Source organism: Agelaius tricolor, unplaced genomic scaffold (genome assembly GCF_023055355.1).
Source record: "Agelaius tricolor isolate 1412-34295 unplaced genomic scaffold, bAgeTri1.0.p SCAF_104, whole genome shotgun sequence".
Lineage (NCBI taxonomy): Eukaryota > Metazoa > Chordata > Aves > Passeriformes > Icteridae > Agelaius > Agelaius tricolor.
Window position 1 is genome coordinate 162,504 of NW_027269364.1, and position 25,184 is coordinate 187,687.

The 25,184-nt window shown below is 61.7% G+C and overlaps 3 protein-coding genes and 1 long non-coding RNA gene across 9 annotated transcripts; 2 read left to right on the forward strand and 2 right to left on the reverse strand.

Annotated features, from left to right (window-relative positions):
* Positions 1-297: 297 nt before the first annotated feature.
* Positions 298-4,702, reverse strand: LOC139586130 (histone lysine demethylase PHF8-like). Its single transcript, XM_071419311.1, has 4 exons — positions 3,815-4,702; positions 2,857-2,942; positions 1,967-2,075; positions 298-598 (listed from the first exon to the last, which is right to left on the reverse strand). Exons 1-4 carry the CDS (start codon positions 3,910-3,912, stop codon positions 313-315), a joined length of 579 nt encoding a protein of 192 aa, XP_071275412.1. The 5' UTR covers positions 3,913-4,702; the 3' UTR covers positions 298-312.
* Positions 4,703-5,131: 429 nt separating this feature from the next.
* LOC139586128 (serine/threonine-protein kinase WNK2-like) lies at positions 5,132-22,911 on the reverse strand. Of its 2 annotated transcripts, XM_071419309.1 has the most exons (22): positions 22,811-22,911; positions 21,261-21,811; positions 19,249-19,421; positions 18,954-19,174; positions 18,734-18,891; positions 18,570-18,658; positions 18,273-18,492; positions 17,366-17,576; positions 16,702-16,832; positions 16,060-16,627; positions 14,966-15,957; positions 14,772-14,888; positions 14,381-14,491; positions 14,264-14,291; positions 14,108-14,188; positions 13,086-13,714; positions 10,442-10,595; positions 9,889-9,935; positions 8,997-9,199; positions 8,476-8,687; positions 7,571-7,689; positions 5,132-6,706 (listed from the first exon to the last, which is right to left on the reverse strand). In XM_071419309.1, the coding sequence occupies exons 2-22, from the start codon at positions 21,573-21,575 to the stop codon at positions 6,581-6,583; spliced, it is 4,905 nt and encodes a 1,634-aa protein (XP_071275410.1). In that variant the 5' UTR covers positions 21,576-21,811; positions 22,811-22,911; the 3' UTR covers positions 5,132-6,580. The 2 variants fall into 2 exon arrangements, with proteins under 2 accessions (XP_071275410.1, XP_071275409.1); XM_071419308.1 differs by having other exon boundaries at positions 14,966-16,627.
* Positions 9,247-9,805, forward strand: LOC139586133 (uncharacterized). The gene is made up of 3 exons (XR_011677469.1): positions 9,247-9,333; positions 9,438-9,553; positions 9,617-9,805. It is a non-coding gene; the product is annotated as an uncharacterized lncRNA (long non-coding RNA).
* On the forward strand, positions 21,878-25,110 carry TSR2 (TSR2 ribosome maturation factor). Of its 5 annotated transcripts, none has more exons than XM_071419315.1 (5): positions 21,878-22,025; positions 23,289-23,379; positions 23,458-23,549; positions 24,072-24,311; positions 24,909-25,096. In XM_071419315.1, the coding sequence occupies exons 1-5, from the start codon at positions 22,017-22,019 to the stop codon at positions 24,978-24,980; spliced, it is 504 nt and encodes a 167-aa protein (XP_071275416.1). In that variant the 5' UTR covers positions 21,878-22,016; the 3' UTR covers positions 24,981-25,096. The 5 variants fall into 5 exon arrangements, with proteins under 5 accessions (XP_071275416.1, XP_071275418.1, XP_071275415.1 ...); XM_071419317.1 differs by lacking the exon at positions 21,878-22,025 and adding an exon at positions 22,164-22,187; XM_071419314.1 differs by lacking the exon at positions 21,878-22,025 and adding an exon at positions 22,959-23,088 and having other exon boundaries at positions 24,241-24,311; positions 24,909-25,110.
* The last annotated feature ends 74 nt before the right edge of the window (positions 25,111-25,184 follow it).

The following is a 25,184-nucleotide window of genomic DNA, read 5'->3' on the forward strand; positions in this document are numbered from 1 at the left end:
AAAAATGGCTGGGGAGACCCCAAACCCCCCCCCAAAATCTCCCTGAGCACCCCAAAAACCCCCCAAAACCTCCCTGTGCACCCCAAATCCTCCCTGTGCACCCCAAAACCCCCAAGCACCCCAACCACTGAACGAGGACCCTCTAGACCCTCACCCATCTCCCCAGAACCCCTCCATACAGAGTAAGATGCCAACAAGGGGGTGAAACCATAAGGGGGACCCTGCCCCTTTTATGGGGTCCTGGGCACCCCCTGTGCACCCCAAAACCTGAATGGGGACCCTCTGGAGCCTCACGCATTCCCCCAAAACCCCTCAGTAGAATACAAAGAGTGAAGTTATAGGAGGGGGGGACTCTTCCCCTGCCATGGGGTCCTGGGGGTCCCCTGATGCAGCCCCCCAAAGCCCCCCAAAGCCCCCCAAAGCCCCCCCAGACTGACCGACGTGGTGCAGGACGTCCCGGGGGGTGAAGGATGAGGGGGGCAGGGTCATGCCCAGCCCCTCGTGCCGTGCCACCAGGATGGGCACGCTGAAGCTGTTCTCCTCCAGGTACTCCACGGTCAGCTGCGCCCCGCTGGGCCGAAGCAGCACCTCGTCCGCGCTGGGGGGGACAGAGCAGGGCACAGTGACAGCCCCAGAGCCACAAAGGGACACCCTGAGCCCCACAGGGGACACCCAGAGCCCCACAGGGGACACCCAGAGCCTCACAGGGACACCCAGAGCCTCACAGGGACACCCAGAGCCCCACGGGGACCCCCAGAGCCTCACGGGGACCCCCAGAGCCCCACGGGGACACCCAGAGCCCCACAGGGACCCCCAGAGCCACAAAGGGACACCCAGAGCCACAAAGGGACACCCAGAGCCCCACGGGGACACCCAGAGCCCCACGGGGACACCCAGAGCCCCACGGGGACACCCCCTGAGTCACAAAGGGGTCACTCAACCCCTTAGGGGTCACCCAACCCCGATAGGGATCCCCCATCCCATTGCCTAGGTCACAGCAGCAGCTTATCCACACCTGAGGGCAGGACAGGGGTGGGACCACCCATAGGAGTGACCAACACCCCCCCAAGAGTGACCAACAGCCCCCCAAGAGTGACCAACATCACCCAGGAGTGACCAACATCACCCGGGAGTGACCAACACCCCCCGGGAGTGACCAACATCATCCAGGAGTGACCAACAGCCCCCCAGGAGTGACCAACATCATCCAGGAGTGACCAACACCACCCAGGAGTGACCGACACCCCCCAGGAGTGACCGACATCATCCAGGAGTGACCAACATCACCCAGGAGTGACCAACAGCCCCCCAGGAGTGACCAACACCCCCCGGGAGTGACCAACAGCTCCCCAGGAGTGACCAACACCCCCCGGGAGTGACCAACAGCCCCCCAGGAGTGACCAACAGCCCCCCAGGAGTGACCAACACCCCCCAGGAGTGACCAACATCACCCAGGAGTGACCAACATCACCCAGGAGTGACCCACACCTGGCACTGACCCACACCTGGCAGCACTGACCCACACCTGGCACTGACCCACACCCGGCACTGACCATCACTGGCACTGACCCACACCTGGCACTGACCCACACCCGGCACTGACCCACACCTGGCACTGACCCACACCCGGCACTGACCCACACCTGGCACTGACCATCACTGGCACTGACCCACACCCAGCACTGACCATCACTGGACTGACCATCACTGGCACTGACCCACACCCGGCACTGACCATCACTGGCACTGCCCATGCCCAGCACTGACCATCACTGGCACTGACCCACACCTGGCACTGCCCATGCCCAGCACTGACCATCACTGGACTGACCATCACTGGCACTGACCCACACCCGGCACTGACCATCACTGGCACTGCCCATGCCCAGCACTGCCCATGCCCAGCACTGACCATCACTGGCACTGACCCACACCCGTCCCTGCCCTCACCTGTCCCTGCCCTCACCTGGGGAAGGTGCGGCCCCGCAGCTCCCGGATGAACTGGGCGCTGCCGGTGCGGGCCGGACGGCCGGGGTCCTGCTCCGGGGCCTTGGCCGGGCCACGGCGCCGCTTCACTGCGGGACAGAGGGACACGGTGGGGACACACAGGGACACAATGGGGACACACAGGGACAGAGGGACACGGTGGGGACACACAGGGACAGAGGGACACGGTGGGGACAGGGGGACACAGTGAGGACACACAGGGACAGAGAGACACATGGGGATAGAGGGACATGCAGGGACACACAGGGACCCCAGGGACACAGTGGGGACAGGGGGACACAGTGGGGACACACAGGGACAGAGGGACATGGTGGGGACAGGGGACACAGTGGGGACACACAGGGACAGGGGGACACGGTGGGGACACACAGGGACAGAGGGGCACAGTGGGGTCAGGGGGACACAATGGGGACACACAGGGACAGAGGAACACAGTGGGGACAGGGGAATATGGAGGGACACACAAGGACACATGGGGAAAGAGGGACACGCAGGGACACACGGGGACAGAGGGACACAGTGGGGACACACAGGGACACAGTGGGGACACACAGGGACACAATGGGGACACACAGGGACAGAGGAACATGGTGAAGACAGGGGAACACGGTGAGGACACACAAGGACAGGGGGACACAGTGGGGACACACAGGGACAGAGAGACACATGGGGATAGAGGGACATGCAGGGACACACAGGGGCCCCAGGGACACAGTGGGGACAGGGGGACACACGGGGACACACACAGGGACAGAGAGACACGGGGGGATCCACAAGGAGCCCAGAGCATCTCCCCCAGCCCCATCCCAGTCCCTCCCAGTCCCTCCCAGTCCCCCCAGTCCCACTCACTGACAGAAGGCCCCCTGAGCACGGCGCACTGGGGGCAGTGGTACAGGTCGATCTCCGCCGCCGCCTCCTCCTCCACCCCCACGCAGCTGTGGGGACACCCCAGCAACTCCCAGTGCCTCCCAGTAACCACCAGGCACCTCCCCAGTAACCCCCAGTGCCTCCCAGTAACCGCCAGGCACCTCCCCAGTAACCCCCAGTGCCTCCCAGTAACCACCAGGCACCTCCCCAATAACCCCCAGTGCCTCCCAGTAACCCCCAGCATGTCCCCAATAACCCCCAGTGCCTCCCAGTAACCCCCATTGCACCCCACACCTCACTTTATACCTCCCAGTAACCCCCAGTGCCTCCCAGTAACCCCCACTGCACCCCACACCTCTCTTTACACCTCCCAGTCCCTGCCAGACTTCTCCCCATCCCTCCCAGTACCCCCCAGTCCTTCCCTGACTCCTTCCCAGTACCCCCAGGACTTCTCCCAGTACTGCCCAAGTCCCTCTCAGCCCCTCCAGTACCCCCAAAACCCTTCCCAGTACACCCCAAGCCCTTTCCAGTACCGCTGGACTTCTCCCAATCCCTTCCAGCACCCCCCAGATGCCTCCCAGTCCCTCCCAGTATCCCACAACCCTCCCCAGACTTCTCCCAGAGCTCTCCAGCACTGCCCACACTTCTCCCAGTTCTTCCCAGGCCCCCCCAAAGTCCCTTCAATGACCCTTGGACTTCTCCCAGTTCCCTCCCCAGTGCCTCCCAGACTTCTCCCAGTCCCTCCCAGATGCCTCCCAGTCCCCCCCAGTGCCTCCCAGATACATCCCAGTCTCCTCCAGCACCCTCCAAATGCCTCCCTGTCCCTCCCAGATGCCTCTCAGTAACCCCAGTCCCACCCCAGCCCCATCCCAGTGCTCCCAGCCCCATCCCAGCGCTCCCAGTCCCCCCCTCGAGTCCCTCCCAGTGCTCCCAGTCCCACCTGCCATGGAACCAGTCCTGGCAGCCATCGCACTCGATCATGAAGCGGGTCACATCGTAGGGCAGGCGGCACAGGCAGTACACGGGCACCGAGGCCATGGCCGGGCCCCCGGGGCGACCCCCGACCCTACGGACCCCCGCGACCCTCCCCGGCCCGGGACATCCGCGCGCTGCCCGCCGGACCCCCGAAAATCCCCCTCAAAAGAAAAAAAAAAAAACTAAAAAAACCACCCTCAAACGCACCCCAAAAGCAGCCTCAAAAAAAACCCCAAAAACAGCCTCAAAACCCCGCAAAAACAGCCTCAAAACCCCCCAAAAACCGCCTCAGCAAAACCCCTAAAACAGTCCCAAAAATCACCTGGAAACCACCCCCCATAAAAACCTCAAAAAAACCCCAAAACCAACCCCTCGGCTGCTCCCCTAAAAGCACCCCCAAAGCCCCCCCCCCAAAACGCGGCCTGCGGAGGGCCCTGAAGGGAATTGGGGAGCACGACCCCCCAAAAACCCCTGTACGGGCCGGGGTCACCCCAAAAGGGCCTGCGGAGACTTGGGATCCCCCTCAGGTATTAATGACGGCCTAAGACCTCCCCAAAAGGGTCTAGAGGTGATAAGAGACCCCTCCAAAGGTCACCAGGGACCTGGGACCCCCTCCCCGAGGTTTTATAGGGCCCAGAGCCCCCCAAAAACGCGCCCACAGAGTCCCCCCCGCCCCTATAGCGTGTGGGGACCCCCAAAAGCGCCGCAGGGCCCGGGGTCCCCTCACAGCGTCCGTGGGGTCCCGGGCGCCCCCTCCCCGCGCGCTATGAGGTCCCCGAGACCTCCCCAAAGATTCGCGGGACCCCCTAAAAGCTTTAGGAACCCCCAAAAAGCCGCCGATACCCCCTCAAGGCCGGCGGGACCCCTCCGGGGCCTGCGGGACGCCGCGAGGCCTGCGCCCCCCCCACCGCCACCTCCCGACTAGGCCGCAGCCCGCCCCGGCAAGGCCCAGCGCTTCTCGCGGCCGCTCCTCCGCCGCCGCCCGGTCGCCGCCGCCGTTGCCGGCCCCGGGCCCGGTGCTGCCGCCGCCGCCTCGGCCTCTGCGCGCTCCGGGCCGCCCGGGAAAGTTTTATTCAAACGCGGAAACGGGGAGGGAGAGGGCGGGGCCCGGACGCCATTTTGGCCGCGTCGCGCCGCCATCTTGGGAAGGGCGAGGGCGCCATTTTGGGAAGGACGGAACGCCTCCATTGGGTATGCGGGGGCGGGGCCGCCATCTTGGGCGTGGCGCCGCCGTCGCCAGCTTGAGTGTGGCGGGTCCGGCCGCCATTTTGGGAGTGGCGCGCACCAGCCACGCTTTTATTTCTTAAATTTTACGATTTTTTTTTTCGCGCTTTTTAACAATTTCCCCGCAAAACAAACGCCTTCCCCACCCCCTCGAACCAGAACACCCGAGAATTCACCCCATAACGTTGCTGGCTTGGTGAAGGGGTGAGGTAGATGAGAGGAAAACACGACAAAATGACCCAAAAATGGGCTGAGGGAGAGGTACAGGAATGAGAGGGGGTTGTTGCACCAGTACGACCAGTATGGGGGGGGGTGGGTCACCAGTAAAACCAGTACAGCCCACTCCCCTTGACTGAGGTCACGTGAGGGGGAATTCCAGGCCTATGAGGGTCTTTGGGTAAAAAATGGGAATTCTGGGGTCTCTGGAGTATTTTGAGGGGGAAAAAAGGAATGTTGATATAAATGAGAGGCTGGGGTTCAACTGTTTGTGTTTGGGGGCAAAACGAGCCCGTTTGGGGGCTAAAAACTGGGGTCACTTTGTGTGGGGACAAAAAGAGCGGCAAGGCCCAAAAAAAGGGATTTTTTGTGTGAAATGAGGAGATTATGGGGCTGAAAACTGGGGTGATATCCTGAGGGGGAAGGGCAGGTCCTAGAAGAGACTTTTTGGGGTGAAATTATGTGATTTGGGGAGCAAAAAGTAGGGTAATGTAGTGGGAGAGGTAAAAAAAGGAGAGATAGGCCCAAACAGGAGGTTTTGGGATTAAACAAGGCAATTTTGGGGCCAGTAAGTGGCATCACATTCAGGGGGTGTGAAAAAGAGGGGGGAAAAGGCCTCAAAAAAGGGAGTTTTGGGGTGAAATGAGGTGATTTGGGTGCTAAAAAATGGGGTCACCTCATGCAGAGGGGGAAATGCCCAAAAACGGGATTTTGGGGTAAAATGAGGGATTTAGGGCAGAAAACTGGGATAGGCAGGCACAAAAAAGGGGAGTTTTGGGGTGAAATGCAGGGATTTTGGGCACCAGAAATTGAAGTCACCTTCAAAGGGGGAATGACCCAAAAAAGGAGGGGTTGGAATAAAATACAGAGATTTTGGGGCCAAAAAGGGGGGATTTAGGGTCAAAATTAGGTTGTTTTGGGGCCAGAAATTGAGGGGGGGGGGGTCGAGTATCCTAAAAAGGAGTGAATTGAGACCAAAAAGTGGATTCAGCCCATGGGGGCAGCAAAACAGGGGGAATTTTAGGGCAAAATAAGGCAATTTTAGGGCCAGAAATAGCAGTCACACTATAGGACCCCAAAAAAAAGGGGAATTTTGGGGTCATTTTAGGGCTGGAAATTTGGGGTCACCCAATGGTGTGGGGGGGGGTAAAACAAGGGAGGGGTTGTGGGGTGAAACAAAGTGATTTGGGGGCTGAAAATGGGGGGGGGTTTGACCCAAAATTGGGGGGTTTTGACCCAAAATTGGGGGGTTTTGACCCAAAATCAGGGGGTTCAGTAAGGGACCCTCCCCTCACTCAGCCCCCGGGGGGAGGGGGCTGCCCCCACCGCGCAGGGCGGGTTTGGGGGGGGGCAGCTCCCCCCATTTTCGGGGGGTCCCGCGGGGGCCGCGCAGGGTGGAGACCCACGAGGAGGTGGCCTGGGGGAAAGGGGGAGGGCAGAAAAGTGGGGTTCAGGTTTTGGGGATCCCCCCCCCCAAAAAAGGGGGTGAAGGGAACCCCCCAAACCCCCCAAAAGACACCACAAAGGCAGAAAAGTGGGGTTCAGGTTTCGGGGATCCCCCCCCCCCCCCGGACCCCCAAAAAGGGGGTGAAGGGAAACCCCCAAACCCCCCTCAGACACCACAAAGGTCCCCCCCAAAGCCATGTCAGCCCCACAAGATCCCCCCCAAGCCCCTATAAATGGGGTGCAGCCCCCCCAAAATAGCCCCCATACCCCCAAAAAGGGGGCTCAGCTCCCTAAAAGCCATCCCAGCCCACCCCAGAAAACCCTCTCAGCTTCTCACCCACCCCCAGACCCCCAAAAATGTGGAACCCCCCAAAACCCCCCCCCCCAGCCCCCCTAAAATGGGTTTGGCTCCCTCCCCAGCCCCCCAATAACCATTAAAAGCCCCCCAAAATATCCCCCTAACCGCCCAAAAATGCGTGCAGGGCCCTTCCAGCCCCCCAAAAAGGGGTTCAGGCCCCCCCAGCCCCCCAAAAATGGGTTTGGCCCCCTCCCTAGCCCCCCAATAACCATTAAAAGCCCCCCAAAATATCCCCTGAGCCACCCAGAAATGCATGCAGGGCTCCTCCAGCCCCCCAAAAAAGGGGTTCAGGCCCCCCCAGCCCCCAAAAATGGGTTTGGCCCCCTCCCCAGCCCCCCAATAACCATTAAAAGCCCCCCAAAATCCCCCCCAGCCGCCCAAAAATGCGTGCAGGGCACCTCCAGCCCCCCAAAAAAGGGGTTCAGGCCCCCCCCAGCCCCCCAAAAATCCTCACAGCCCCCCAAAAAGCCCCCGCACCTGGGCCCTGGCCGTGTCCTGGACCCACTCATCCACCAGCCGGTGCAGGTCGTCGGTGAAGAGCCCCTTTTTTGGGGGAGCCGGGGGGGTTGGGGGGCCTGGGGAGGGGGCTGAGGCCTCTGCAGGTGAGGGAGGGGAGTTTGGAAAAGGGAAGAGCCCCCCCCAAGGCCAACCTGCACCCCAAAACCTCCCCCCCGCACCCCAAAACTTCCACTTTTCTTACCTAAAACCCTGCGCCCCAAAACATCCCCTTTTTACCCCTAAACCTCCCCCTGTGCCCCAAAATCCACCCTTTGGACCCCAAAATCCCCTCTTTGCTCCCCAAAATCCCCCCTTTGTACCCCAAAATCCCCTCTTTGTACCCCAAAATCCACCCTTTGTACCCCAAAATCCCCTCTTTGCCCCATAAAACCCACCCTTTGTACCCCAAAAACCCCCCTTTGTACCCCAAAACCCACCCTCTTTGCTCCCCAAAATCCCCCCTTTGGACCCCAAAACCCACCCTTTGTACCCCAAAACCCCCTTTTTACCCCCCCAAAATCCCTTCCTTGCTGCCCAAAATCCCTCCTTTGTACCCCAAAATCCCCTCCTTGCCCAACAAAATCCCCCCTTTGTGCCCCAAATTCACCTCCTAGCCCCCCAAAATCCCCCCTTTGTGCCCCAAATTCACCTCCTAGCCCCCCAAAATCCCCCCTTTGTGCCCCAAATCCCCTCCTAGCCCCCCAAAATCCCCCCTTTGTGCCCCAGATCCTCTCCTAGCCCCCCAAAATCCCCTATTTGCACCCCAAAATCCCCTCATCATCCCCCCAAATCCCCTATTTGCACCCAAAATCCCCCCTTTGTGCCCCAAATTCACCTCCTAGCCCCCCAAAATCCCCCCAAAATCCCCTCCTTTCCCCCCAAACCTGTCAGGGCCACGCCCCGGCCCCTCCCTCGTGCCCGGGCCCCCCGAGGCCGCCGTGGGGACCCCCCATGGCCTCGCTGGGGGGGGGTCCCGCCGCCCCCTCCCCATTTTGGGGGGTCCCCCCGGGCCTCTTTGAGGGCTCGGAGCCGCCGGTGCAGCTCCCGCAGCTCCCGGTCCTGCCGTGCCCGCAGCTCCAGAACCTCCTGGATGTGCCTGATGGGGCAGGGAAGGGGGGGGTCACAGGGGGTCCCCAAACCCTTCCCGGGACCCCCAAAACCGTCCCAGGACCCCCAAAACCCTCCCGAGACCTCCAAACCTCCCCAGGACCCCTCAAACCTCCCCAGGACCCCCCAAAATCCCCCAGAGTCCTTCCACACCGGCAGCTTCAGCACCTCCTGGGTAGGGTCGGGGGGTGCCCCCACACCCCCCAATCCCCCTTGGGACCCCCAAAACCTCCCCCGGACCCCCCACATTCCCCCAAATTCCCCCAAATTCCCCCCTCTCCAAAAGCCCCTCACTCACTTTTCCCGCAGCCGCCGCAGCTGCTCCCGCAGGGCCTCGTCCTCGGGCTCCGAGTCCCCATCGCTGCTCAGGGGGGTCTCGGGGGACCCCGGCGGGAGCAGGGGGGCCCCAGGGGGGTGCGGGGGTCCCCCCAGCCCCCCGCTCTCGCTGCCCGAGCTGGGGCCCCCCCAGTCGCCCTCGGGGTCGGGGGGCTCAGGGGGTGGCTGGGGAGGAATAGGGGGAGAAAGGGGTGACAGAGGATGGGGGTGAAGGGTGGGGTTGGGGGGATTTGGGGGGTCCCTGGGGCAGTTGAGGGGGGTCCCTGGGGCAGTTTGGGGGTCCCTAGGGTAGTTCTGGGGTCCCTGGGGCAGTTTGGGGGATCCCTGGGGCAGTTTGGGGGGTCCCTGGGGCAGTTGCGGGGCGTTCCTGGGACAAATTTGGGGTCTCTGGGGTAGTTCTGAGGCCCCTGGGGCAGTTTGGGGGGTCCCTGGGGCAGTTTGGGGGTCCCTAGGGTAGTTCTGGGGTCCCTGGGGCAGTCTGGGGATTCCTTGGGCCAGTTTGGGGGGGTCCCTGGGGCAGTTGCGGGGCGTTTCTGGGACAAATTTGGGGTCTCTGGGGTAGTTCTGAGGCCCCTGGGGCAGTTTGGGGGTCCCTAGGGTAGTTCTGGGGTCCCTGGGGCAGTTTGGGGGTCCCTAGGGTAGTTCTGGGGTCCCTGGGGAAGTTTAGGGATTCCTTGGGCCAGTTTGGGGGGTCCCTGGGGCAGTTTGGGGGTCCCTAGGGTAGTTCTGACGTTCCTGGGGCAGTTTAGGGATTCCTTGGGCCAGTTTGGGGGGGGGTCTCTGGGGCAGATTTGGGGTTTCTGGGGTGGTTTGGGGGGGGTCCCTGGGGGGTTTTGGGGTCCCCCAACACCCACCTGGCAGTGCCCTCGCCTTGAGGGGTCCCCGAGTTCCTCTGGCTCCTCTGTGGGACAGGGGGGTCAGTGGGGGGGGGCATGGGGGGTAAATGGGGGTGCAGAGGGATATGGGGGTGTAAATGGGGGGTGCAAATGGGGGTACAGGGGGTGTAAATGGGGGGCACATGGGGGTGCAAATGGGGGACACAAGGGGGTCCCATGAGGGGTACATGAAGGGCCATGAATGGGGGGCACGGATGAGGTTTAGGGGTACGGGGGGGGCACAGATGGGATTTAGGGGTACATGGGGGGCACAGATGGGATTTAGGGGTCCATGGGGGGGGCACAGATGAGGTTTAGGGGTATGGGGGGGGCACAGATGGGATTTAGGGGTACATGGGGGGCACAGATGAGGTTTAGGGGTACAGGGTGGGCACAGATGGGATTTAGGGGTACACGGGGGGCACAGATGGGATTTAGGGGTCCATGGGGGACACAGATGAGGTTTATGTGTACAGGGTGGGCGCGGATGGGCTGTGGGGCTCCCCAGGGGTTTTGGGGCTCCCCCCCGTACCTGTGTGGGGGTCCCCCCCCCCAGAAGGGGGGCGCAGGCGCCGGGCCCAGCTCTTGATGCGGCGCCCCCAGCCCTTGCGGGGGCTGCGCAGGCGGGGGCACAGCCCCAGCGGGAACGAGGCAGCCCCGGGCGGGGGGCGGGCGGGGGGCACGGCCTGCGGGACGGGAACGGGAACGGGGGAATGGGGGAATGTGGGAATGTGGGGAGTGTGGGAATGTGGGAATGTGGGAATGGGAATGGCAATATGGGAATGGGAACGGGAATGGGAATGTGGGAATGTGGGAATGTGGGAATGTGGGAATGGGAATGGCAATATGGGAATGGGAACGGGAATGTGGGAATGTGGGAATGGGGATGGGAATGTGGGAATGGGGATGTGGGAATGGGATTGAGGGAATGGGAACGGGAATGGGGGAATGTGGGAATGTGGGAATGTGGGAATGTGGGAATGTGGGAATGTGGGAATGGGGATGGGAATGTGGGAATGTGGGAATGGGGATGGCAATATGGGAATGGGATTGAGGGAATGGGAATGTGGGAATGTGGGAATGTGGGAATGGGAATGGCAATGTGGGAATGGGAATGTGGGAATGTGGGAATGGGGATGGGAATGTGGGAATGTGGGAATGTGGGAATGTGGGAATGTGGGAATGGGAACAGGAATGGGAATGTGGGAATGGGGATGGGAATGGGGGAATGTGGGAATGTGGAAATGTGGGAATGGGGATGGGAATGTGGGAACGGCAATATGGGAATGGGAACGGGAATGGGAATGTGGGAATGTGGGAATGGGGATGGCAATGTGGGAATGGGAACGGGAATGGGAATGGGGGAATGTGGGAATGTGGGAATGTGGGAATGGGAACGGGAATGGGAATGTGGGAATGTGGGAATGGGGATGGCAATGTGGGAATGGGATTGAGGGAATGGGAACGGGAATGGAATATGGGAATGGGAATATGGGAATATGGGGATGGGAATGTGGGAATGGGATTGAGGGAATGGGGATGGGTGTGGGAATATAGGAATGGGAATATGGGGATGGGATTGAGGGAATGGGAATGGGAATGTGGGAATGGGATTGAGGGAATGGGGATGGGAATGTGGGAATGGGAATATGGGATTGAGGGAATGGGATTGAGGGAATGGGAATGGGAATGGGAATGTGGGAATGGGAATATGAGAATATGGGGATGGGAATGTGGGAATGGGATTGAGGGAATGGGAATATAGGAATGGGAATGTGGGAATGGGAACATGGGGATGGCAATGTGGGAATGGGATTGAGGGAATGGGAATGGGAATGTGGGAATGTGGGAATGTGGGAATGGGGATGGCAATGTGGGAATGGGAACGGGAATGGGAATGTGGGAATGTGGGAATGGGATTGAGGGAATGGGAACAGGATTGGGAATATAGGAATGGGAATATGGGAATATGGGGATGGGAATGTGGGAATGGGATTGAGGGAATGGGAACGGGAATATGGGAATGGGATTGAGGGAATGGGGATGGGAATGTGGGAATGGGAATATGGGAATATGGGATTGAGGGAATGGGATTGAGGGAATGAGGATGGGTATGGGAATGTGGGAATGGGATTGAGGGAATGGGGACGGGCATGGGAATGTGGGAATGGGATTGAGGGAATGGGAATGGGAATGGGAATGGGAATGTGGAAATGGGAATATGAGGATGGCAATATGGGAATGGGATTGAGGGAATGGGAACAGGAATGGGAATATGGGAATGGGATTGAGGGAATGGGAACGGGAATGGGAATGAAGGCATGGGAATATGGGAATATGGGCATGGGAATACGGGAGTGCGACCGGGAATAGGAATATGGAAATGGGAACAGGATTGGGAATGAGAATATGGGAATATGGGAATGGGAATGGGAATATGGGAATGGGATCAGGAACAGGAACGGGATTGGGAATGGGAATATGGGAGTGTGATTGGGAATGAGAATATGGGAATGGGGATGGGATTGAGAATAGGAATATGGGAATGGGAATGGGATGGAAACAGAAACAGTGATGGGAATGGGCATGGGAATGAGAACAGCAATGGGAACAGGGCATCAGCATGGCCAGGGTACAACAGGGCCTTGGGCTTGAAGGTTTGGGGACACTGAGGTTTGGGACTGGGGGGACACCAGGGCCTGGGGCTGAGGGGACACAGGGGGCTGGGGTCATCGAGGTCTTGAGGTTTTGGGGGACATCAGGGTCCTGAGGTTGGGGTTTGGGGTCATCAGACTCTTGGGATTTTGGGTTTGGGGGATCCTGACATTTTGAGGTTAAAGGGACACGAGGAGCGTGGGGGTTTGGGTTTAGGGTCATTGGGGTCTTGGAGTTGGGGGTCATCAAGGCCTTGGGGATGGGGTTCTGGGGTCATTGGGGCATCAGGGTTTGGGGTTCAGGGAGACCAAGGACTCAGGGTTTGGGGGACAGGGAGTTTGGGGTTGAGGACAGTCATTCCTTTGGTCTTTGGGGAACACTGAGGTGTTTGGGTTTGGGGGACACCAAAGTTCTGGGGATGGGGACAGCAGCCTCCGGTCCTTGAGGGACACTGAGACCTTGGGGACCGGAGGACACCTGGGGCTTTGGGGTGTCCAGCTCTTGGCGTGGGGAACACTCACCTCTGGTCCCGGGGGTCCCTCCTGGCCCCAGGCAATGGTGACGAATGTCCCCAGTCCTTGGGGGTCACCTGGTGGCTCTGGGGGTCCAGTGACAAATGTCCCCAGTCCTTGGGGGTCACCTGGCTCTTGGGACACGTCCTTGGGCTCTGTGGGCTCGGGCGGCTCCCTGGGTCCCTCCTGCTCCAATGGGGCAGTGACTGTCCCCTGTTCCTGGGGGACACCTGGCTCTGTGTCCCCAGGGACGAGGGGCTCTTGGTGGCCATTGAGCTCCGGAGCTTTGGGGACAGCCACGTCCGGGTGTCCAGGCCTGGGGACGCTCAGCCCCGAGCCTTGGGGAGCCCCCAGATCTTGGGGTTCGGGGTTGATCCTCTCTGGTCCCGTGGGTTCAGCCACCTCCTGGGGACCAGTGACAGCTGTCCCCAAAGCCGGGGGGACACCCAGCTCCTCCGGTTTGGAGACAGCTGACTCCTGTCCCTGGGGGACATCCAGGTCCTGGGCTTTGGGGACCCCCATCTCCGGCCCCCCTGGCCCATCCTGCTCCGGTGCTCCGCTCTTGTTTGTCCCCTGCCCTTGGGGACCCCCCTGCGATGTCCCCAGGGCTCTCCGGGCGGGCGGGGGTCCGCCAGGGCCTGTGGGGAAGGGACACCCCCGTTAGGGATGGGTGAGGGTGACACCATCATCAGGGATGGGTGAGGGTGACACCACCATCAGGGATAGGTGAGGGTGACACCCCCATCAGGGACGGGGTCGGGGTGACACCATCATCAGGGATGGGGTCAGGGTGACACCATCATCAGGGACGGGGTGAGGGTGACACCCCCATCAGGGACGGGGTCGGGGTGACACCCCCATCAGGGATGAGGTGAGGGTGACACCCCCATCAGGGACAGGGTCGGGGTGACACCCCCATCAGGGATGAGGTGAGGGTGACACCCCCATCAGGGACAGGGTCGGGGTGACACCCCCCAGCCCCGGGGGGGTGGTGGCAGCTCCGTGTCCCCTCCCAGCCCCCGGGGACGCACCGGTGGCCTCGCGGTTCCGGATGGTTTGGTTGATGCAGAACCTCCAGCGCCCCACGGGCGATGACTGGGGGGGTCCTTCCCCTGGTGGGGGGGGGCGAGGGGTCAGCGGGTGGGGGGCGATCCCAGCCCCCTCCCCTCCCCTCCCCCACTACTCACCACCCGCTGGCGGCTCCAGGGGTCCCACCTGGGGGGAGACACATTTGGGGGGGGTCAGTGGGGGGGGGGGGGTCTGGGTGGGGGGGAGGGGTGAGGTGAGGGGGGCAGGGGGAGCACCTGGGGGTCCGGGGCGGGGGTCCCGAGGAGCCCCCGCGCCTGCTCCACGATGGCCTTGAGCTCCTCCACAAACTTGTCCCTCTCCCCCTCCAGAACAAAGTTGTCCTCGACCTGCAGGGGGGGAGACACGGGTTGGGATGGGGGGGACGTGATTTTGGGGGGGACACAGATTGGAGAGGGGGACAGAGATTGGGAAGGGGGACATGGAGTGGGGACACGGGGACACAGAGTGGGGCAGGGGACAGAGATTGAGGGGGGATATGGGTGGGGGAAGGGGACATGGGCTGGGGACACAGATTGGGGAGGGGGACACGGGTTTGGGAAGGGGACAGAGGACAGAGATTGGGGAGGGGGACACAGGCTGGGGACACGGGGAGAGCTCGGGGGTCACCATGTAGCAGGCGATGTCCTCGGGCGCGTCCCCATCCACGTCAAACCTGAAGGTGACCATCTTGCTGTCGTGGGTCTCCAGCTGGCACTCCACCGTGTTGTCCCCAGCTGAGGACACCTGCAGGGGTGGTGACACTCTGTGACCGTGCTGGGATGTCCCCACGCGGTCCCCCCGGCCCCCGGCCCTGCCCTGACCTGCAGCACGGTGAGCTGGAAGCGGGCAGGGCGCTGGCACGACGCGCGGCGCTGCCGGGCACGCGGCCCGGGGACATCGGGGACATCGGGGACACGCAGCAGGGACGCGGCCTCGGCGGGCACCGAGGGCTCTTCGGGGCCAGGGAGCATCGGGGGTTGTGGCATTGGGGATGGTGGTGGCATCTCTGGAGCTGGTGACATCCCCATGGCTGGTGGCATCATGGATGGTGGTGGCATCTCTGGAGCTGGTGACATCCCCATGGCTGGTGGCATCATGGATGGTGGTGGCATCTCTGGGGCTTGTGACATCCCCATGGCTGGTGGCATCATGGATGGTGGTGGCATCTCTGGAGCTGGTGACATCCCCATGGCTGGTGGCAGCACAGATGGAGGTGGCATCTCTGGGGCTGGTGACATCCCCGGGGCTGGTGGCAGCACAGATGGAGGTGGCACCCCTGGGGCTGGTGGCATCACGGATGAAGTTGGCATCCCTTGGGCTGGTGGCATCATGGGTGGAACTGGCATCCCTTGTGCTGGTGGCATCCCTGGGGCTGGTGGCATTGCCACGGCTGGTGGCACCATGGATGGTGGTGGCATCTCTGAGGCTGGTGGCATCATGGATGGTGGTGGCATCCCTTGGGCAGGTGGCACCCCTGGGGCTGGTGACACCCCCAAGACTGGTGGCATCACAGATGGAGGTGGCATCCCTTGGGCTGGTGGCATCATGGATGGAGGTGGCAACTCCGGGGCCGGTGACATCCCCAAGACAGGTGTCATGATGGACAGTGGTGGCAGCCCCAGAGCTGGTGACATCCCTGGCACCAGCTGTGGCTGCATGGTGGGGACTGGCTGTGGTGGCATTCCTGGACCTGGTGGCATCCCCTGGGCTGGTGGCATCCCAGATGGCAGTGACATTGCTGGACCTGGTGGCATCCCAGGGGCTGTTGGTGGCATTCCAGGGCCTGGCTGCAGCTGCACCATGGGGACCAACTGTGGTGGCACCCCAGCTGGGGGTGCCACTCCTGGTGCCATCCCTGGGGCTGGTGTCACCCCTGCCACTGGCGCCATCCCCTGGGCTGGTGTCACCCCCGGAGCTGGTGGCATTCCAGCTGGAGGTGGCACCCCCAGAGCTGGTGCCATCCCCTGGGCTGGTGTCACCCCCAGAGCTGGTGGCACCCCTGGAGTTGGTGGCATTCCTGGAGCTGGTGGCATCCCTTGGGCTGGTGTCACCCCCAGAGCTGGTGGCACCCCCAGAGCTGGTGGCATTCCTGGAGCTGGTGCCATCCCTTGGGCTGGTGGCACCCCCAGAGCTGGTGGCACCCCTGGAGCTGGTGTCACCCCCGGAGCTGGTGGCATTGCAGCTGGAGGTGTCACCCCCAGAGCCGGTGTCCCCCCCGAGGCCGGTGGCGCTCCAGTAAGAGGTGGCACCCCCTGTGCTGGTGACGCTCCAGGAGCCGCTGTCACCCCCGCGGCTGGCAGTGCCACCCCCGCTGCCGCTCTCGGTGCCACCCCCGGCCCCGGTGCCCCGGGTGCCACCTGTGGCTGTGTCCCCACTGTCACCGACCCCCCGCCACAGCCACAGGGGTCCCCCTCAGGCCCAGGTGGCTCCGTGGTGGCTCCTCCGGTGCCATCCTCTGCTGTCCCCTCGGTCCCCTGGGTCACCTGCAGGACACGGGGCAGTGCCAGGGGGGTCTGGACCCACCCAGGACCCCCCCCCCAGTGTGACGGGCACTTACCGGTGGTGGCACAGGGGGGGACACCCCATCCTGGGCTCCCTGTGGGTACCCCCAGAGCTGCTCAGGGGCTCCGGTGACACCACAGGGACCAGGGACATCTTGGGGGGGGACATTGTCCAGAAGCCCCTCGGCTGTGGGGAGGGAGCAAGGAGGAGGGGGGGTCACTGCTGGGGAGGGTCTCACTACTGGGGGCAGTTTTGGGGGGCTCAGGGCAGATTGGGAGACATGGGGGGCAGTTTTGAGGACACTGGGGGCAGTTCTAGGGGTCAGTTTGAAGGTCTGGGGGCAGTTCTGGGTGTCCAGGGGCAGTTTTGAGAGCACTTGGGGCAGCTTTAGGAGGCAGTTTGAGGGTCTGGGGGCAGTTCTGGGTGCCCAGGGGCAGTTTTGGGGGCACTGGGTGCAGTTCTGGGTGTCCAGGGGCAGTTTTGGGAGCACTGGGTGCAGTTCTGGGTGTCCGGGGCAGTTTTGGAGGCACTGGGGGCAGTTTTAGGACGCACTTTGAGAGTCTGGGAGCAGTTCTGGGTGTCCAGGGGCAGTTTTGGGGGCACTGAGGGCAGTTTTAGGGGTCAGTTTGAAGGTCTGGGGGCAGTTCTGGGTGCCCAGGGGCAGTTTTGGGGGCACTGGGTGCAGTTCTGGGTGCCCAGGGGCAGTTTTGGGGTCTCACCAGGGCCGGCTGGGGGCTGCTCCCGCAGCAGCTGCTGCCTCACGTGCTGATCGACCTCGGTGTCCTCGCTCTCGGGGCCCCCCCGGCTCTCGGGGCCCCCCCTGCCCTCCGCCTGCTTCTTCTCCCGAGTCTTCCTCACCAGCGCCAGCCGGTCCCGGATGGATTTGGCCACAGCCTTGGAATCGCTCTCGTGGAAGAACCCAGATTTCACCTGAGAGAGGGAATTTGGGGGTGTCCAGGGGGGGTCACTGAGAGCTGGTGGGTGGGGGGGACTCAGGATCAGTTCCAGAGGGAATTTTGGGGGGTGTCGGTTTTGGGAGAGGATCCAGGTGAGGTTAAAGGATGAATTTTGGGGTGTCATTGGTGTTGGGAGAGGTTCAAGCTGAGGTTCCAAGATGAATTTTGGGGTTATCGGTTTTGGGAAAGGCTCAAGGTGAAGTTTAGGGATCAGTTTTGGGGGAGAGGTTCGAGTGAGATTCAAGGATGAATTTTGGGGTATCGGTTTTGGGAAAGGTTTTAGGGATCAGTTTTGGGGGCGAGGTTCGAGTGAGATTCAAGGATGAATTTTGGGGTATCGGTTTTGGGAAAGGCTCAAGATGAAGTTTAGGGATCAGTTTTGGGGGCGAGGTTCGAGTGAGATTTGAGGATGAATTTTGGGGTTATCGGTTTTGGGAAAGGCTCAAGGTGAAGTTTAGGGATGAATTTTGGGGTGACTTTTGTTCTGGAAGAGGCTCAAGAAGAGTTGGAGGGACCAGCTGTTGGGTTCCTGGGATGGATTTTGGGTTGTCACTGCCTTTGGGGGTGCTCAAGACGAGCTTGAGCCACAATTTTGGAGCTTCATTGCATTTGGGGAGAATCAACACCAATCAGGGGCCAACCCCGAAGGGTTTTGAGGTCACCCCCTCACCATCTCATAGGCCACCTCCTCGGGGACATCAGCCTCTAGGTTGAAGCTGAACTCGATGGCCTCGTTGTCCTTGTGCTTGCCCTTGAGCTTTTTGGGGTCCTCCACCCAGAGCCGCAGCGCCAGCGCCGGGTCCAGCCCCGCGTCGTCCTCGGCCAGCTCCACGCGCAGCCCCGTGTCCTCGGCAAAGAACGCGTGGTCCAGCAGGTCCCGGATGGACAGCCTGGCGTGGGGGTGGGGGGTGTGGTCAGTGTGGTCAGTCCTGGGGGGCTGCAGGGGTCCCACCCCACCCCACCCCACCTCTCAGCCTTGTTCTGCCGGATGCAGCCCTCGATGATCTCCTTCACCTCAGGGTCCGTCACCTTGTGGAAACTCGCCGGCTTGATGCCCTGTGGGGGGGACGTGGTGACTTGGGGGGGCTCCGAGGGGCACTTGGGGGTCTCGGGGGGTGGCGGGACACCCACGCTGGTGACTTTGCGGTAGATCTGGGCGGCGTTCTGGCACTCGGAGTAGGGGTACTCGGACGTGCCCATCTCCAGCATGCACATCCCGAAGGCGTAGACATCCACGGACTCGTCGTAGCGCTCCTCGTACATCTCGGGGGCCATGAACTCAGGGGTGCCTGTGGGGCGGGCGGTCAGGGGGCGCCCTCGGGGGCGTCCCCGAGGTCCCCACGGTGCTCACCGATGACGCTCTTGGCGAAGGACGTGCGCATGAGCGTGGCCAGCCCCAGGTCGCCGATCTTGACGGAGCCGGTGGGGCCGGTGATGAAGATGTTGTCGCATTTGAGGTCGCGGTGGATGATGGGCGGCGTCCTCGTGTGCAGGAACTGCAGCCCCTTCAGGATCTGCCGGCACCAGCTCCGCAGCACCTTCGGCTTCATCACCTTGAACCTCTTGAGGTACCTGTGGGGTCCCATCAGCCACGCCTGGACCCCCCCCCCCCCCAAACAGGTCTCCCCCCTGCGCCCCCAACTCACGTCTTAAGGGTGCCCGAGGTCATGAGCTCGGTGACGAGGACAATGCACTTCTTGCCGCGGAGCGAGGACTCCCAGGAGTCGTAGAAGCGGACGATGTTGGGGTGCTGCAGCCCCTTGAGCATCTCGGCCTCCTCCTTGAAGCGCTGCTGCTCCGCCTTGGTCAGCTTGCGGTCCTGGGGGGGCACAGACGCACCCCAAAGTCCGGCAGCGGTGTTGGGTCTGGGCTCCAGGGTGAGCATTAGCAGCCCCCAGCCCCAGGATTGTCATCGTCATCATCATCATCATCATCATCATCATCATTGTTTTCAGCATCATTCTCCAGCCCCAGGATCATCATCATGATGTCTAAACCTCGTTGACAGCATCATCATCATCATCATCCCCCCAACCCCAATATCATCATTGTCCCTAAACCTCAGGGTCATTGCCAGCATCATCATCATCATCGTTTTCAGCATCATTCTCCAGCCCCAGGATCATCATCATGATGTCTAAACCTCGTTGACAGCATCATCATCATCATCATCCCCCCAACCCCAATATCATCATTGTCCCTAAACCTCAGGGTCATTGCCAGCATCATCATCATCATCGTTTTCAGCATCATTCTCCAGCCCCAGGATCATCATCATCATCATCATCATCCCCCCACTCCAGGGTCATCATGCTCACCTCCAAACTCCATCATCATCATCATCATCATCATCCCCCAACCCCAATATCATCATCGTCCCTAAACCTCAGGGTCGTTGCCAGCATCATCATCATCATCATCCCCCAAACTCCAGTATCATCATCATCACCATCATCATCATCCCCAAACTTCAAGGCTGTTGTCATCGTCATCATCATCATCCCCCAACCCCAATATCATCGTTGTCCCTAAACTTCAGGGTCGTTGCCAGCATCATCATCATCATCATCATCATCATCATCATCATCATCATCATCATCATCATCCCCCAACTCCAGGGTCATCATGCTCACCCCCAAACTCCATCATCATCATCATCATCGTCATCATCATCCTCACCCCCAAACTCCTTCATCATCATCATCATCATCCCCCCACTCCAGGGTCATCATGCTCACCCCCAAACTCCTTCATCATCATCATCATCATCCTCATTCCCCAATTTCAGGGGGTAACAAAGCACTTTGGGGGACAAATGGCTCAGTTTGGGGGGAATTGACGGCATTTGGGGTGGCTGTGGGGTGCACAGGTGGCAGAGGTGGTCACCTGTGGGGTTCGTGGTGATTTTGGGGTCTCGATTTCAGGGTTCATGATGAATTTTGGGGTGTCCCCGTCTTTGGGAGGGGCTCAAGGCAAGCTGAAAGGTTCACGGGTGGATTTTGGAGATTGCTGATATTGGAAGAGCCTCAAGATGAGTTTGAGGAACCAATCGCAGCTTTGGAAGGGTTTCAACATCAATTTGAGGAGCCAATGATGAGTTTGAGAGGGTTCATGATGAATTTTGGGGTGTCCCAGTCTTTGGGAGGGGTTCAAGATAAGATCAAAGGATCAACTATAGGATTCAAGGGTGGATTTTGGAGATCACTGATTTTGGAAGAGCCTCAAAATGAGTTTGAGGAACCAATCACAGCTTTGGAAGGGCTTCAGCATCAATTTGTGGGGCCAGTCAAGGGGTTCATGATGAATTTTGGGGTTTGGGAGAGCTTCAAGGTGAGCTCAAAGGACCAACTGAGGGATTCAAGGGAAGATTTTGGGGATCGCTGATGCCAGAAGAGTCTCAAGCTGAGTTTGAGGAGCCACTCATGGCTTTGGAAGAAGTTAAACACCAACTTGAGAGGCCCAATCAGGGGGTTCATGACGAATTTTGGGGCATCCCCATCTCCCAAAGAGCATCAAACCCCCCCCCAAGAACCCACCACACATCCTCCCCATTCCCATGACCCTCAAAATACCAAATTTCACCTCCCACCCACCAACTCACGACCCCAAACCCCCCAAAATTCCCCCCCCCACGACCCCCCCCCGGCTCGGGGCTCACCTGCAGCTCACACCAGGCCACCTCCACCCAGGTGTCGGTGTCGAAGCCCTTGAAGACCGTCTTGAAGGCGCCGCGCCCCAGCTCGATGTCGAACTTGAGGAAGCGGCCACCGGGCGAGGTGGCCACGGCCTTCATCTCCGCCTCCTCCTCGCCCTCCTCGCCTCCCCCGAGCCGGGGGTCGCCCCGCGGGCCGGGGTCGCCGCCGCGCTCGCCCCGCTCCTCCTCCTCCAGCACCTCCACGCTCTTGCGGAAGAAGCGTTTTGGGGGGGCGGGGGGGGACGCGGGAGTTTTGGGGTCCCCCAGATCGGCGGCCATGGTTGTCCCCACTCCCCTACCCCCCCACCCGCCCGAAAATTTTAGGGGGTGACCCCCCCCCTCCCCCCCGCCAGCCCCAGCTGCCCCTATGGATGAAGGAGGGGAGGGGGCCGCGTGTCCGGGGTGGGGTTATGAGGGTCTGGGGGGGGTCACCTCGATTTTAGGGGTGTCCCCCCCCCCCCCGCTCGGGTGGCACCGGCGGTGGCCGCGTCACCCCCTCCCCTGCGGGGGGGGACCTGCAGGGGAGACAAAGAGGCTTCGATGGGGCGGGGGGGTGGGGGGTAATCGGGGAGGGTGTAATTAATAAGGGCAGCGAGGTTAATTGGGGGGGTCCACGAAATCTGGGGGGGGTGGAAGCATCCCCCCGCCCCCCCCCCCCGCACAGCGGCTGCTCTTCCTGCGGAGGAAGGACTTCCGGGGGCAGCCCCCCCCCCCAAAAGGATGCTACAGGTACGCCCGCCCCCAAGGATGCCATAGGTACCCTCGGGATGCTCTGGGGTGCTATGGGTACCCCCCAAAGGATGCTATAGGTACCCCCCTCAAGGGTGCTATAGGTACCCTCGCCCCCCCCCCCCGGGTGTCACAGGTACCCCCCCCCCCAGGATGCCACAGGTACCTCAGCCCCTCCTCCCCGCGCTGTGGGGCTCCCTATGTATCCTGTGGGGGGGGGGGGGGTGTGCCCAGTTCTGACCCCTGTAGCCCCCCCTGGACCACCATAGCCCACCCCCTATAGCCCCCCTCAGTTCCTGTCTGCCCCCCTATACCCCATAGAGCCCCCAGCCCCTAAATCCCCTATATCCCATAGAGCCCCCAGCCCCTAAATCCCCTATACTCCATAGAGCCCCCCAGCCACTAAATCCCCTATACTCCCTATTGCCCCCCAGGCCCTATAACCCCTGTGCCCCCCTATACCCCATAGAGCCCCCCAGACCCTATAACCTGTGTCCCCTATACCCCATGGAGCCCCCTAGAGTTTCCACATGTCCCTCCAGCTCCTGTGTGCCCCGCACCCCCATAGTACCCCCATAGTGCCCCCATATCCCCCCCTGTGCCCCATATCCCCCACAGCCCCCATATCCCCTACAGCCACCTGTGCCTCCATATCCCCCCCGTCCCCATATTCCCCCTGTCCCCATATCCCCCACAATCACCTGTGTCCTCAAATTCCCCCTGTGCCCCATATCCCCCCCTGTGCCCCATATCCCCCACAACCCCCCAGACCCCCACCCTCTCACCCGCGTCACGTGACCACCGCCGCGCGGGGGCTGTCGGGAGCTGTAGTTCCCGTCCTGCCTCTGGCTGTGGTCACGCCCCCAATGCCAAGCCCACGATCTACCACGCCCCTACGCGTCCATCGGTGACTCGGGGATCGCTCCGTGCCTCGCTCACTCGAGGATTCGGCGCTCGGCCGCGCTGCCTGCGCAGCGCCATCATGGCGGCCCCCGGGGTGGAGGCGCGAGCGCTGTTCGCGGAGGGGGTGCGGGCCGTGCTGGGGGGGTGGGCGGCGCTGCAGGTGAGGGGGACACCGGGGACACCTGGGGACACCTTGGGAGGACACTGGGGACAGCTCCGAGCTGTGCTGGGGGGGCGGGCGGCGCTGCAGATGAGGCGGGGGCAGCGTGAGGGGACTCCGGGGGGCACTTGGGGACACAGAGGGGGCACCCCGGGACCAGCACCGGGTGTCTCCATGTCCCCCCCGGGCTGTCCCCGCAGCTGGCGGTGGCGCAGGGCTTCGGGGGGCCGCAGGGTCCCGAAAAAGCCGCGTGGCTCAGCTCGGCGCTGCTCGATTTCTTCACACAGAACGGTGCGTGCCGGGGGGGGGGGGAAGAGGGTGGGTCCGGGTCGGGAGGGGCAGAGGTGACACCCCCGATGTCCCCCCCAGCTGACCTGGAGCAGGAGGAGGTGGAAGATTTCCTGGCCGAGGTGATGGACAACGAGTTCGACACGGTGGTGGAGGACGGCAGCCTGCAGCAGGTGGGCTCCCAGTACGGACCAGTATGGAGCAGTGTGCTCCCAGCAGCTGGCCAGCCTCCCCCAGGCACTCCCAGTACAGCCCAGTTTGTCCTCGGGCTGCTCTCAGCATCTTTTAGTGGCCTTTGTCCCTTCCTGGTACCCTTGGTCCCTTCAAGATGCTCCCAGTAGTTCCCAGTATAAACCAGTATGGTCAAGGATGTTCCCAGCAGCCACTCCCAGTTCATCCCATTCCATCCCCAGGCTGTTACCTTCAGTGCTGCCAGCACCTCCCAGTATAGACAAGTCAGTTCTCAGTGCTCGTTTACATCCTCCCAGTCCATCCCAGTCCCACACATCACCCTCAGCACCCCCAGACCCATCCCAGTACATCCCAGTCCCCTCCCTGGTGGTTCCCAGTCCACCCCAGTGCCCTCCCAGTGGTTCCCAGTCCACCCCAGTGCCCTCCCAGTGGTTCCCAGTGCCCTCCCAGTGGTTCCCAGTCCCTCCCAGTGGTTCCCAGTCCATCCCAGTGTCCCCCTGCAGGTCAGCCGGGAGCTGGTGACCCTTTTTGCCCGGGCCCGGGGTGGGGACGTTGGGGGGGTGGGGGCGGCCCTGGGGGCTCTGGCCCGGCGTGGCCCCGCCCTGGCCGCCGCCCTGGCCACCGCCCGCCCTGGGGGAGACCCCCAGAGCCCCCCTGGGACCCCCCCCACAGCCCCCCGGAGCCCCCGAGAGCGAAGGGAGGAGGAGGAGGAAGAGGAGGAGAGCGGCGAGGAAGAGGAGGAGGTGAGGAGGTGACATCATTGGGATGATGTCATGGGGAGCTGATGATGTCATTGGTTGGGGGGCATGGGATTGGGAGGGTGCTGGTGATGTCATCAAAGGGGTGGGGATGTGGTGATGACATCATGGGGTAACAGTGATGATGTCATTAAACTGGGGGGTGGAGACTCCCTAGGAAGCCCAAGTGAGGCGGGCTAAGGGCTCCGATGATGATGTCATTCCCTGATGATGTCATCAGAGCAGGTGGGGATGTGGTGATGACATCATGGGGTGTAACTGGGGGGGATACTGATGATGTCATTAAATTGGGGAGTGGAGACTTCTCAGAACCCCCCAAGTGAGGAGGGGCTAGGGGGTGATGATGTCATTCCTGATGATGTCATTCAGTCCTGATGATGTCATCAAGTAGGGGGAAGCTGGGATGGGGGTGGGACAGTGATGGTGTCACCAAATTTAGAGAGAGGCACCCCAAGACTCCTGTGAGGGAAGGGGAGGGGAACTGATGATATCACTGGGGGTGTGTGTGTGTGTGTGTGTGACACTGATGACATCACTGGGGGGCGGTGTCTGTGACACTGATGACATCATTGCCCCCCCCAGGCCATGGAGTGCGGGACACCCCCGCCCCCCTCGGACGGCTGGACCGTGGTGCAGCGGCGGCGGCGGCGATGATGGGGGGAGGGGTGTCCTGTGTGTCCCCCCCCAGCTTGGGGGACACCCCTCCCCCACCCTGCTCCCCAAACTGGGGGGGAATAAAGGCCCCTCCCCCCATGGGGGTGTGGGAAGAAGCGTCGTGTGATTATTGGAGGGAGAGGCCGCTTAGAGAACCCCTGGGCCCATTGGGACCCCAGCGATCCCTCCCAGTATAACCCAGTC